Source organism: Aspergillus tanneri (assembly GCF_003426965.1).
Source record: "Aspergillus tanneri strain NIH1004 chromosome Unknown AapTan_6_pilon_pilon_pilon, whole genome shotgun sequence".
NCBI classification, from domain to species: Eukaryota; Fungi; Ascomycota; class Eurotiomycetes; order Eurotiales; family Aspergillaceae; genus Aspergillus; species Aspergillus tanneri.
The window spans coordinates 595,616-608,465 of record NW_022984633.1 but is presented as its reverse complement, the minus strand read 5'-3'; the positions used below and the strand labels follow the sequence as shown (position 1 = coordinate 608,465).

General features: G+C 47.3%; 3 protein-coding genes across 3 annotated transcripts; 2 read left to right on the top strand and 1 right to left on the bottom strand.

Moving 5' to 3' along the window:
• Positions 1–629: 629 nt before the first annotated feature.
• On the top strand, positions 630–2,387 carry ATNIH1004_008253 (uncharacterized protein; the record flags this gene model as incomplete). Its single annotated transcript, XM_033572865.1, has 1 exon — positions 630–2,387. The coding sequence occupies one exon, from the start codon at positions 630–632 to the stop codon at positions 2,385–2,387; it is 1,758 nt and encodes a 585-aa protein (XP_033423417.1).
• A 1,604-nt stretch (positions 2,388–3,991) lies between these two features.
• On the top strand, positions 3,992–6,633 carry ATNIH1004_008252 (uncharacterized protein; the record flags this gene model as incomplete). Its single annotated transcript, XM_033572864.1, has 3 exons — positions 3,992–5,133; positions 5,188–5,503; positions 5,614–6,633. The coding sequence occupies 3 exons, from the start codon at positions 3,992–3,994 to the stop codon at positions 6,631–6,633; spliced, it is 2,478 nt and encodes an 825-aa protein (XP_033423416.1).
• A 1,142-nt stretch (positions 6,634–7,775) lies between these two features.
• On the bottom strand, positions 7,776–9,140 carry ATNIH1004_008251 (FAD-binding oxidoreductase; the record flags this gene model as incomplete). Its single annotated transcript, XM_033572863.1, has 2 exons — positions 7,776–8,420; positions 8,517–9,140. The coding sequence occupies 2 exons, from the start codon at positions 9,138–9,140 to the stop codon at positions 7,776–7,778; spliced, it is 1,269 nt and encodes a 422-aa protein (XP_033423415.1).
• Between the last annotated feature and the right edge of the window lie 3,710 nt (positions 9,141–12,850).

Genomic DNA, 12,850 nt, shown 5'->3' with positions numbered 1-12,850 from the left:
CTTCTCTATCCATACCCGACGGATGTATGGCTCACTGTTGCGGAACAGGGCTTACTTGCTCACGCAACTACGCAATGGCCACTTATGGTTGGCAACATATTAGAAATTGCGGCGCTTTCAGGAAGGTGAGGAATGTGAATGTGGCACGAACGAAACAGCAGTCCATATTCTAGATGACAGCCCAAGGCTGAAAGAGCTGCGCCAGGAGTTGCGAAATTGCGAAAGAAAGTTGGGGATGCATTTAATAACATCTCATGTATGCTAGGGGGAGAGACGGCCAAGGTAAGAAAGGTAGGTCAAGTAGCTCTGCCCAGGAGAGCACGATCAGTGCTGTACCGGATTTTGCAGAAGCATCCAAAAGGTTCCAAAGCCGCGCGCCAAGAGGGCCGCAAAACAGACACCAGGCACATAGGCCACCACAGGCCTTGACGAGGCACCAAATTCGTCAGGACGTAATGGAAAACTGTAACTAGAGATAGAAGGATAGATAGAGTTGTTGCAGCCTGCATATCGCTTACGGCGAGGGGCCCGGGTAAATTAATTCACCACCACCACCACCTAAAGAGTCGTCCCCCACATCCGTCACTTGCCCACACCCACGCGTTTCATCGTCTCTATACACCCTCTCGATGCCCAAAAAACATCACAAGCCCCTCTTTGCAAAACCAGCTAGTACCGCCCATCACACCCTTGTTTCTTCAGGCTCTCAAGGCAGTCACAACGATCGCTCCCGGCCGTCCCAAGCATCATCCTCCGAATCGCCCTCTGTTAACGATCTGATCAGCCACCTTCGCCGCACGCAAGTATCCCGATCGTCTTTGCACGATGGCTCCGCAAGTCCATCTAGACATCTTGCTCCACGATCCGTCCATCCTTCCCTGCGGAATCTCCTGGAACTCCCAGAAACCCCGCCACCTCGGCCCCGTCCTGGTAGTCGCCGTATCGGTGTTGGTGGACGACCGCTGAGAACAACCGCTGGACCTCCACCCCCTGAGAGCTGGCTTTTAGGAAATTATGCAACGGGAAATTCAGACGAGAATAATCCAGCGGATATAGAAGCCGCCCAGACTGGAAGAATTGTCTATCGCCTGGATCGTCTCCCGGGGAAGACCGTTCCTCCCAGACACACCCTGTTGCATATGTTGCTCAGTTCAATGGCACTGCATTGGACGTGGCATCTCGAATATGATGGACAGTTCCTCGCTCTTTTACCGACTCATATAAAGGAGTTGCTGCTTAGCTATATTAGTGTATATGCGAGAGATCAACCGGTAGCAGGGATGATGCACGGCCTGAGACCTTTGTTCGAGAAGCGACGCGTTGATCAGGAGACTGAAGATAGAAATGATCTCCCTCAAGACACAGACACTGATGTCTCACAACTCGATCTTGGTGGTGCGATCGGAAGGTGGCTGGAGTTGAAACAGCTTTTTACTGAGCTTTTCGTTTCACAAAAGCCAAAATCTCTACAGCATACTTCAAAGGAGCTTGTCCCATCGTCATGGGATGTTGAGAGTGATGACGACGCCGACGCCAGTGCCAGTCGCAACGTGTCCCTACCAAAAGCACCTAGCCAGGGACTTCGCTTCCAGAATCTCCGTTTTCTTTCCCTGGCACACCCTAACCCTACTGCTGCGAACTGGAACTCGCTGATAAATCTCCTCTCGCGTCTATCGATCCTGACCCATCTATCACTGGCACACTGGCCAGTTCCGACTGTCACCCCGAACGCCGCCAACGTTCGCGTCCGACACCCAACACAGAGGTCTTTGACATTCTCATATGGAGGCACGGATTCTTACGCGCTAGTTGAGAATAATTGGGCAGAAGCAGCAGGGATCTTACGAAGACTATCGCGTGTAACCTACTGCCTTAAATGGCTGGACCTGGAAGGCTGTGGAGACTGGATTCCAGCCTTGAATTGGGACGGCGTTGGACCGGACGGCGAGGTGTACTCCTCAGGCCCTGAGTGGAATGGTGCTTGGAGAGACATAGAGTTCATCCGACTAGGGCCTGGCTGGCTCCCTCATATTGATGATAGTGAACTGGCTCAGATTGCACGTCCGATGGTAACACCGAGGCCAGACACGGCGACACCATCTCCCGCTCGATCATTGACAACATCCATCCACTCTCCGTCTAGTGGTTTGGAGGAGGCCAATCTACCGTGGGATGTCGAACTGGAACGGATCAAGTATCAGCGGAGTAAAGAGCTAGAACAATTCCGGGAGATCATGCAAACCGCGAAAGCAGTCCAGCAACGGGTGCTACGTCTAAGAAGAGAAAGTCGAGGTAAATGGGTGAGATTCTCCTTTGGAATAGAGGGTCTAGAAGAGGATGTATTGAAGCGGTTGCTTGATATGGAGTATTTGCGTCTTGTTCCTTGATATCTTGCGGCCTTAAATTATATATTTTGTATCAATATCATAGCCATACACTCTGTTTTATATATTTTTAATTTTATTGGTGTCTTGGCGTCATTAGACTGTTTCTCTCCATCCTTGGCCTGCTTGATATCCAGCAGAATGCTCCACAAGCTAGCCAGGATATCACTTGCCCAATTCTTCGAATATCCTGAGGAAAAACAGTACCTTTAACTATTTGGTGCCGGGACCTTACATTCCCGGTCAGCTCTCAAGCATCGAAAACCGGATTGAAAACACTCCTGTCTATGCAAGTTAATGCGTGGTCGTACCTCCACACTCAAAGGGCAAAATCCCAGTACGTGTCAAAACGAGAGTTTCTTGAACGCGACTTACATTCGAAGCCGCGGATAAGATTTCTAGGAATGGATTCGCCGAGTATGCGCATCTACTCGATCAAAGACGTATTGCTTATAGAGACTGCTAATAAATTTAGTAACTCTGTCGTTGTAATCATCTACAATAACGACGAACATGTGGTTGGACTTATCTGTTATCATGGGGACCGTAGTGTCGAGCAGGGCAATGCTACAAGTATGCTAAATCTCTTCCTAGCTGAATCTTTCTGAATTCTAAATGCCAACATCCGTCTAGCGGAGATTGATTTTTGCCGCCCTGGGAATACTGAGAGTGCATGCAAGCTTTAAGATCTTGTATGCACCAATCATTAGTGAGTATTTCTTACACATTTTTCAAAAACAAGCTTCACTAATATGCAACAACATTATGATTAGGGGCTGCTCGATGCAGAAAAATGAATGATGAAAAGGATGACACCGCAAACACCACGCAAGCCTCCCCACTCTGCCTTACACCTTTATACTCGTCTCGTTGACGTTGGGTGGACAAATCTTGACAAAATGTCGGAAGATTTACCTAGCCTAACTAATGCCGGTATACCTTTTAGTCCAGTGGAATTTCACTGATAAACCTTGCACTTGGTGCGGGCTTGGATACCCCATTCACCTTCGTCAACTGAGCCTGCATAGAAATTCAGAAGCGAATTGCCCCTTCGTCATTGACATATCGGATATAGGTGAACACCTTAAGAGAAATTTCCCAGAAGGATCACCACATTGGAGATTAACTAAATTCCAGGTCGACTGCTGTCTTTTTTAACTTATGTATATAGCATATTCTCGGTAAATCCCATCTCTAGTGCTGAAAGTGGTCTCTCTTATGTGCGAAAAACTCAAAAGGTTTGTTACACTAAGGATTCAAGCTATACTAGGTAGTGTAAATTTTTTTTTAATTTTTAACAAGCCTAGTCTGGCATTAATCCATATCAGGAAGTCTGACCGTCGTTGTAATCTCAGCACACCAATCGTTTAGTTCAGCTTGGAGGGGCTTTGAAAGGCCAGCCTCGTCATGCCAGGCATCATTAACCCGCAAAGCAATGTCCTGTCATAGCTGCATCCTATAAAGCAACAAAATCTTCTCAGCCTTATGTCAGATTCGCCTGAAGGTTTAGCAATGAGTCACCATCAAAATACTATCGTTGATCTGTTCCTATAAATCAACAGCCCAATCATCTTCATCTCATTTACCATCTACAGGGAACAGCAACAATGTGGACTCCCGAGATTCCTCCAGCGCCAAACCCCAATCCCAAAAATGACCTAAATAAGTCTCCCCAGGAACTCGTCAGCGAGTTCTGGGACAAGTTCATAGCAAAGAACCCTGGCAAAGTCACCACAATCTTTCCCCACAGCCTATATGCCAATATCCTCCCCCCGCTTCAAGAAAAGGGAGCATCGTCCGCTCGTAACGCAGCGGAAAGCTACGAGGCCGCAGCCAAACAATGCAGAGAGCAAGTCTGGCGTATCGTACGCGAGTGCAGGCGCACGAACGAGAAATTCGCAGATCCCGACTTTGATATTGAAAGTGATAAGAATCTATGTCTGTGGAATTGTCTTCGCGGGCTTCTTCGAGGTGATGGCGAAGGTAGCGAGCAAGACTCAAGTTCGGGGTCTTCGTCTGATGATGATGAGAACGTTGACGTTCCTGGGTCAGTTCACAGAATCGACTGGATCTTCGAACGTCCTCAATTCACCATTGATGGGTATTCGAATACGGATATCAAGCAGGGTGCGAATGGTGACTGCTGGTGGCTTGCGGCAGTGGCGACGATCTGTAATCGGCAGGACTTGATGGAGAAGATATGCATTGCGCGGGATGCGGAGTGCGGAGTATACGGATTCGTTTTCTACCGGGATGGAGAGTGGGTGACTACGGTTGTGGACGATAATCTGTACTTGAACCATGAAGACTTTGACTACTATGGCGACCGATATGACAGCACGGGCAAGAGAGCGCGAAAATACAAAAAGCTCTATCAAACAGGCTCCGAAGCTCTCTACTTCGCCAAATGTTCCGACCCAAATGAGACCTGGTTGCCGTTGCTGGAAAAGGCCTATGCCAAGGTCCATGGAGACTATGAATCCCTCTCTGGTGGCTGGTCTGGAGAGGCTGTTGAAGATATGACTGGAGGGGTTACGACGACTATCGCGACGAACAGAGTTCTAAACAAGAACAAACTATGGAAAGAGCTTGTAAACTCGGAAAAGAACTTTGTCTTTGCGGCCTCGACACTTGGAACAGGTTGGGATTGGACGAGAGGTGGTTTAGCCCTAGGACACGCCTATTCGATTCTCCGTGCTACCGAGGAGGTAGACGAGGAAGGAAATAAAGTGAGGCTGGTACTGATCAGGTATGTGTGGCCATAATATTACGTGCAGTCTATGATGCTAAATCCCTTCTAAAGAAATCCTTGGGGTGAAAGAGATAGACGCGGTATAGGTGAGTGGAACGGGCCATGGAGTGATGGCTCAAGAGAGTGGACACCTTACTGGCTCCAAAAACTCCAGCACAGATTTGGGGATGATGGCATATTTTGGATGGCATATGAGGATATGTTATCAACATTTGTGTTCCTCCATCGTACTAGGATCTTCGACGAGAAGTGGACCGTAGTCCAGCGGTGGACGAGCGTCAGTGTCCCCTGGGTGACAGGCTACCTTCAAACAAAGTTCCTGGTTGAGATCAAGAAAGCTGGTCCGGTTATTTTTGTGCTTTCTCAGGTATGTTACAGTTTCTTTCCAAGACTAATGTGGGTGTCATATCGGTGCGAGGATTAAATATCGTCTTTTGTTGATTCTCCTTCAGCGATAGGAGCTGACATAGAAACTAGCTTGATAAACGTTATTTCAGAGGCCTTGAAGGGCAATACGAATTCTCACTACACTTCCTCCTACAAGAGGAGAATGCAAAACCTGGAGAACATATAGGACTAGTTCGACCAGCTCACTCCAGGGAATATCGGTCTATCAGTGCGGAGGTTGAACTCGAGCCTGGGAAGTACGAAGTTTTGCCCAAGATTCTCGCAACCAGAGACTCCAAGAAGAAGATGGTAGAACATGTGGTAAAGGATTTAGCGGAGGAAAATCCCCAGAAATTGAAGCAGGTCGGCATGAATTACGATCTGGCAAATGCAAAAGGGGTTTCTTCCGAAGAATATCCGAAAAAGGTAAGTAGTGATGCTGAAGAAAACAAAAAAGATACATGTTCGCAAGACAAAGATAAGAATAAAAGAGATCAAATAGAAGACAAGGCTGTCAAAGACCAAAAGGAGAATGACACTAAGAAACAGAATAATGGCAAATCTGTTCTTGAAATGGAATTTGCCCCTTTAGAGATCCTGGATGGCTTCCGGGTTAACAAGAAGGGACAGGTTCTCAATGAAGATGGGGAACCTATTGGGGAACTCAAAGAGGGAGATCTTATGAGTTGCACCGGCAAGAAAATCACAAGAGGAGAGGTGCGCGACACAGACGGCCGAATTGTTGGCCAAGCCAGGACTCTACTTCGGCCAGTCGGCAAGCCAGTCGACAACGCTCCCAATGAGTCCACGGTCGTTAAAAATGACGAACCTGAGGATGAGAAGAAGTACGAGGCAACGGATGAGAAGCTCCCTGGCGCGAAAGATGGGAAGGAGGATGATACAATCAAAAAAGATGGGGATGAGGAAGTTTGCCACCCGAAAAACGAGTCTCAGTCATCTGAAACGGACGACAATGCACCTCCCCCATGGAATGCAATCTGCGTGATTGGCATGCGAGTCTATGCAAAGGACTCTGAAGTCGCCATCGAGCTCGTGAAGCCGAAAGATCCTAAAGACGCCATTCTCGACGTGGAGGGAGCTCCTATGTAAACTCACATAGTCGGATCAAAGATGGCCTTATCATGCATGCATGATACGTATGGTCTATTCTAATGGTTTATTTTTACCTTAATATCTTACCTAGTCGCAATCCAAGTCCTCTCCCGATCACGCATGCTCTGTAGATGTGTAACGTTCAGCCCATCCTCTTGCTGGCGTTGGCTACTGATGACCGATCATATAGGTACTGTGGAAAAGAGGGGCAGGTTCAAGCGGGCGTGTAACAGTGCTTGTAGCAACTGTGCAAAATAAAAATAAATATGCAACAGAAACGTGGTCTAAACCCTACCTACTGAGCAGCCTGCACCCTGTTCCAAACTAAGTTCCATAGATTCCCCTTTTTGTCCAAACGTTTATTTAGCTCCACACCATTCTGAGCTCTCACTATATCCTGGTTAGTCAAACACAATGTCTTTACCTTAAGATCCGTTTAGAGAGAGATAGAAGTACAGAAAAAGTGACCATGTAGTGACCACTAACCAGCTCACCTGTTCTGAGCTTCTGCCGCCTTTTTAAACAACATTTTCAAGTATTCAATGAAAGAAAAACGTCAACACGCCAGAAGAAATTGGAAGAACGTGAAAAATGCATTTAAAATATCAAAACTGCGCTTATCGATCCATGTTCTGTGCTGCTTCATCGTGACAATCACTGGTTGCATAAGACAGCTTGGACTCATACCAGAGCTTGAGACTGGATGATGTGCAGTATATATAGTAACGGCAGAACTTCTTATATAATTGTACTGTGCAACCCCGTTAATATGTTTGCATTTTAAGTCTATTAAATTAAGTTCTTTTCCTTTTTCCTTTCCCTTCTGATATATTTCCTAGATCTAGAAGTAGACAACTCTACAAGTCTTGAACGACCTTCGCACGACCGAGAATAAACACGCCAAATTGTCTCAAAGCTAGGCAACTACATACCTTGCAGATACGTACTGCGTCGCCTAGCATCTATCTTTGTCCTTACTCTGTAGGTATGCATCATTCAGTTAATATTAGACTAGAGTCCTATATGGGATCCTTATTTTAATTGAGGAACAGTCCAGTGAAAAAAGCTCTCTGGATCATATTCTTCCTTCAACGCGAGGATTTCCTCTGCATGAGAGCCATAGAACTGACTCAGCGGATCTACCCCACACTTGGTAGATGAATACAAGAAATATACGTCGTGGGAAGAATATTTCCAGCCTCAGTCTTCGAGACCGCATCCGCGATATCAGATGCCCATTTCTCAGCTTCATTCTTGCGATCCTCCACAGTGGCGTACCCGAGAATCTCGAGCATATAGTGCGGTTCTCTTGCACCAAAAACGGAGTTATCTTTTGGTGCGGCGGAGGGGCCCCGTAACTGATGTATGGAGATCATGGTACCTGGATCAGACGGCAGAGTGGGTAGATTGCGGGCGATTGCTTCGGCAAGCTCGGGCGTAATATGGTTCACGTTGAGTGTCCGGCTGGATCCATATACACTTAACGGAACTAAGGCTGCGCTTCCAGCAAACCAGTCGGGGATTGTCGTCTCGGCGACAGTGTTCATAAGAAGCGGTCCGAGGCTAGCAATTTGGTCGCTCCAGTGCTTGCCTTCTTCAATGTTGTCACCGCTCCAGGCAAGAATGGCGGCGAAGAGGCGTCCATGAGGCGCGTTGAATACAGCTTGTTGGATGGTTAGCTGAGGTGGAATGCCCTTTTCTAATAACTTTTGGTATGCTGCGTTGAAGTCGACAAAGACCTTGCTGATATTCTCGGAATTAAACAGGATTGCCCCGGCAAGAAGCTAGATGATATTAGTGGTTCTCGGCTTTTGCTTGTTACAGACACGACAAAGGACAGAAACGAAACAGAAGGAAGAATAAGAAGAAAGCTGACTTACGCTTTTCAGTGGATACACCTTGATTGTAAGATCAACAATCACCCCAAACACGCCTCCTGCCCCACGGAAACCCTTCAGGAGCTTTTCATCCGCCTTGGTGATCTCCCCATTATGATTGACGATGGTGGCACCAAGGATCTGATCAGCTCCTAGTCCCCAGTGTGCTGAGAAGAGGCCATATCCTCCGTACATCGCCCACCCGACATATCCAACGGACGGAATTGATCCGGTGGGTGTGGCCACTCCTTCAGCCCATAGTTTTGTGCCTAGTTCTCCCTGCAGGATGCCTCCCTCCACTGTAGCCGATTGACGATCTTCAGCAACCTTAACGCCTGTAAGAGCCCGAAGATCAATGACGAGGGCACCCTCCACGAGGGCTCGGCCTTCGAGATTGTGTCCGCCCGTGCGGACGGTGAATTTAATCCCCATCGACTTGACAAATTGAACAAGCACCCTCACATCCTCTGCGTTTTGTGGATGAACGAAGGCAAGCGGGGTGTCCGGACGGGCTAGATTCCACACTTTACGCACGGTGGAGAACTCGGGTGACGAAGGTGCGGTGTATTTAATGCTAGAATGACTCCGGAGAAAGATCTCCAGAGCGGCGAGCTGAGCATCTGCCATGGTTGCGATCTGGTGCGTGCTTGCTAATACGGGGGCTACAAGTAGGGGGACAGAGAGATAGCTTGTATTTATATCTCAACATGCAGGTATCCCTGTCATCACCCTTGCTAGTCAAATGTGGTTTTGTTTAGTTTTTTTTACGGAGTGGACAGAGCTGACGGAACCTTGTCCTTGTTTACCATAAAAGATCAGGAAGATCATGCATTAGAATGGCGTTGGGTTGTCCAGACAAGAAGCTCATCATCCCAACCTATAAGCTGTTGCTCTTTTTCCTAGCAGCGTCTTCTGCATGACAAATATCGTAACGACTGAGGCTACAGGGTAGCAGAAGATGGTATGGCCTGTTAGTGCTTATGGGACAACTTAGCCAGGGTGAGCGGCCGCAAAAATGAGGGCTTGCAGCTCGGTGTGGTTCGAAGTTGTCGAATAATATGGTTGGTGGACCGGAATTATGTGACTAGATCGGGGTAAAACCCCCGCGGAGCACACAACAAACATTATAATTCGCCCGACTTGGTGCGGAAGTATCTGACGATCCATTCTACCCCTCAATCCTTTAATTGAGCACCCAGATAGGAATGCAAGAGACTCAGTTGGTTGAGATACTGTGATTCCTGGTGTTTCCACCGGGACATCTATTTCCTAGGCAGGCTAGTTGGCCTGTAGCTGATAGAATAGCTCCACCCGCAATCTCCGACCCTGACCCTGCAGGACACGTATTGCTTCCCCTGAATTCCACAACAGAAGGCAAATTTCATCAGTGGAGACTGGCACTAGTGTATCAACATCAAGATAGAATCCAGGGACCAACAGAGAGCCAGCGTTATTCCAAATGTCGACACACGCTGTCCGGGCAGCAGGGCACGGGTTGTTCCGTGTGTCACTGTTGGTAAATCGATGTCCTGGTGTCCAGACGGATATTGTAAGTGGGTTGTCGTCCGTCTCTGCACAGAGATACTTGAAGCAAATAGTAATTACAGCTTGCACTGGAAACTGAGTCGCTTCTAACCAGGCCTGCGCGTCGGTCGACAGCTGAAAGGCAGATTCGGACGTGCCAATTTCGATGACGCATGTCAGTTTGGAGGAGGAGGCAGCCGGAGCCCAACAGAGGTCAGGCTCTTTGATCCAATTCCCTATGTTATTATGCGGAGACGACAGCAAGAGGCACTCGAGCAACGTTCAAACGATGCCTGGAATACTCGTAGAAAACTCGGATGTTGTCAAGTACCTACGAGTTGAACTTCCCCTTGACGTCGCACGTCGGCAGTACGATTTGTTACGGAAACTCGAAACCAGTCAGTAGATACTCAAGTTCCGACTGGTGACAGAGGAAGAGTTCAATATCCTGTCGGCTGACAATACGCGACCCTGCAAGTTCGTCAGGATTCACTATATCGCCCGCGAACTTTTACTTGTGAAGGTGATGTCAAGGTGGGATCACGAGAATATTGCTGGTCTGGTCCGAAGGATAATTGACAGGCAACTAATGGCCATGAATGTCGATGGGGTACGTGTAGAGGGGGCAGAATATTTAGTAAGAGAAGGAGGGCATCCTCTTAACTGAGTCGTTGCTTGTGACAACACCTCCATGATACTTAATAACAAACGGCAGGCAAGGATCTAAATGCAGGGGGTATTAGCAGACTGCCCAGCTTTAACTCTATTTCCTCTTTCGGGACTAGCCGAATATCTGACAACTTTTAGACTAACACGTGCCCGACGCACAGTTGGTCCACAATATGAAGCTTATTGATAGCAACCACGACCAAGCGATCAATAAAGGGCTTATGGTAAAGGATTGAAAGAAAAACGAACAGCTATTTCAGGGCTGGTTAGCACATGGGTATACTATACGTTCTTGTTTTCTTCTGTAACAACTTATTGTTGGTAGATCCATTCAGGTCGCAAGCCGCACATCCTTCAATGCTATTGATTTGCCTTGCTTGGTCTTCCTCCAACGAGGAGAGAGGCATTATCAGACATATGCCTTTATCAGGGTAAAGCAGAGGAATATATTGGAAGATCACAGCTTTGCGCCAGCCAGTTTTTGCTATCAGGATCAGATCCTCTCGGTGTGTGAGTAGGTGATGGATCGCTTCAGTCTGCTCTTGGTGCGGTTAGAACCAGAAAAACCGTGCTAGGTCCTCCTGGAGTTATATTTGCTGATGTGCAGCAACTCTATTTTATGATGTGCTGGAAGAGAACGGTTCTCTAGTGGTCCGTCTTGTGTCCGCATCTTGACGTGGCCCACGTTCTGCTAACGCCTCATCCTCAGGCTCTGTTAGGTCAGTGTTATATTAACTGTTTTAGTGCTTTCTCTATCAGAGTCATCACTATTGTTGGATAACTAGTAGTCTGTCTTTTTAAGGACGGCGGGCCATGAGATGAAGGTATTATAAGGTAAAGAATAAAATGTCGCTGAGATTTTGCCTTAAGATAACAACTTCATATTATCTTAAGAAGGAGTCCAGATTTGGATGGTAGGTCCAGATCTCAAGTAGGATCGAAGTATGCAGAAGTAGAATCCCAGGAGAAGGAACATCGGACCTTTAGGTGGAAAGCCGTTATTTATGCTGGGATCTTCAAGGGGAACCATTTTTAGCACCCCTATAAAAATGCAGCGCACTGGGTAAAAGGTGAGAATTGTGAGCACAGGTAGGCGGCTGAGGATACAGTAGCTGCAGGCAAATGAGGTTCATCTTATGTGAGTTGGTGGTGTGGATACAATCATACAAGTGCCAAAGTGAGTGGCGGAAGGGCTGGCAAATTGACAGCTGAAAACAGTGTCGAATGCGGCCGTTTTTTGGCAATCCATGTGCCGCCTTGTCGTTTAAACTTGTATTTTACAATATTTTAATCAAACACATCATGTAATCTATAGATCTATTTGTTAACCAATCAGATTGCGTATTCTGTCCGTCAATGATTGCTAAGCAAGCCTGGTCTGTAATTTAACGAGTAGCAGGGACGAAGGATAGCTTCGTCGTTTCCCCCTAGTAATGTTGCAGCCCTCTTTGCTGCTATTTCGATCCCTTGCCCCTCGTTCTTTTGACCCAGAGTCGGTGAGGCATTTTTGCTACTGGACCAGTCACCCTATGCACTGCACTTTCGCAAAGCGGGACAAGGAAGTGGTGACCTCCTCTCGGGAGATCGCCATTCGAAATATGTGGAAGTAGAGTCGGATGGCTATAATGGTTTCAGATTGTTGGTTATTTGGGAGCCTCACTGATTAGACTTTGCACTCAGCTAATCATGATCGATAGCTCCATCCCATTTCTTCGGGTATTGTACACCGCCACTGTTCCTTTTGCTAACCCTTCCTAGAAAAAGTAATGCGATTTTGCTGAACTCATTATAGCTAACTGCTGATCGCCTTCTAAGCTGAGGTAAGACAGCGATCGACCTGCAAGCCCCCCAGAGCTGCGTGATGCTCACAGCGAATTGGAATATGCCTACGTTGCGTCTGTTGTACTTTCAACCGACTGTGTTTGATTTCCCGTTTCTGGTGATGGATTTGCTCGTGTATGTATTTGTGCGTCTGTGTGTATGGGATAGGTCATAGCTACGTCAAGAGGAGGCCATTCACTTTGGCTCGCAGTAAGTCTCCCTCAGGTTGCACTGTTTTCTCTCATCTGGAAGGATGCAAAAAGCGTATAAATAGCTGGTTCTCTTCCCTCGAAATCATCATCATACCTCCATCCTCAGCCAAA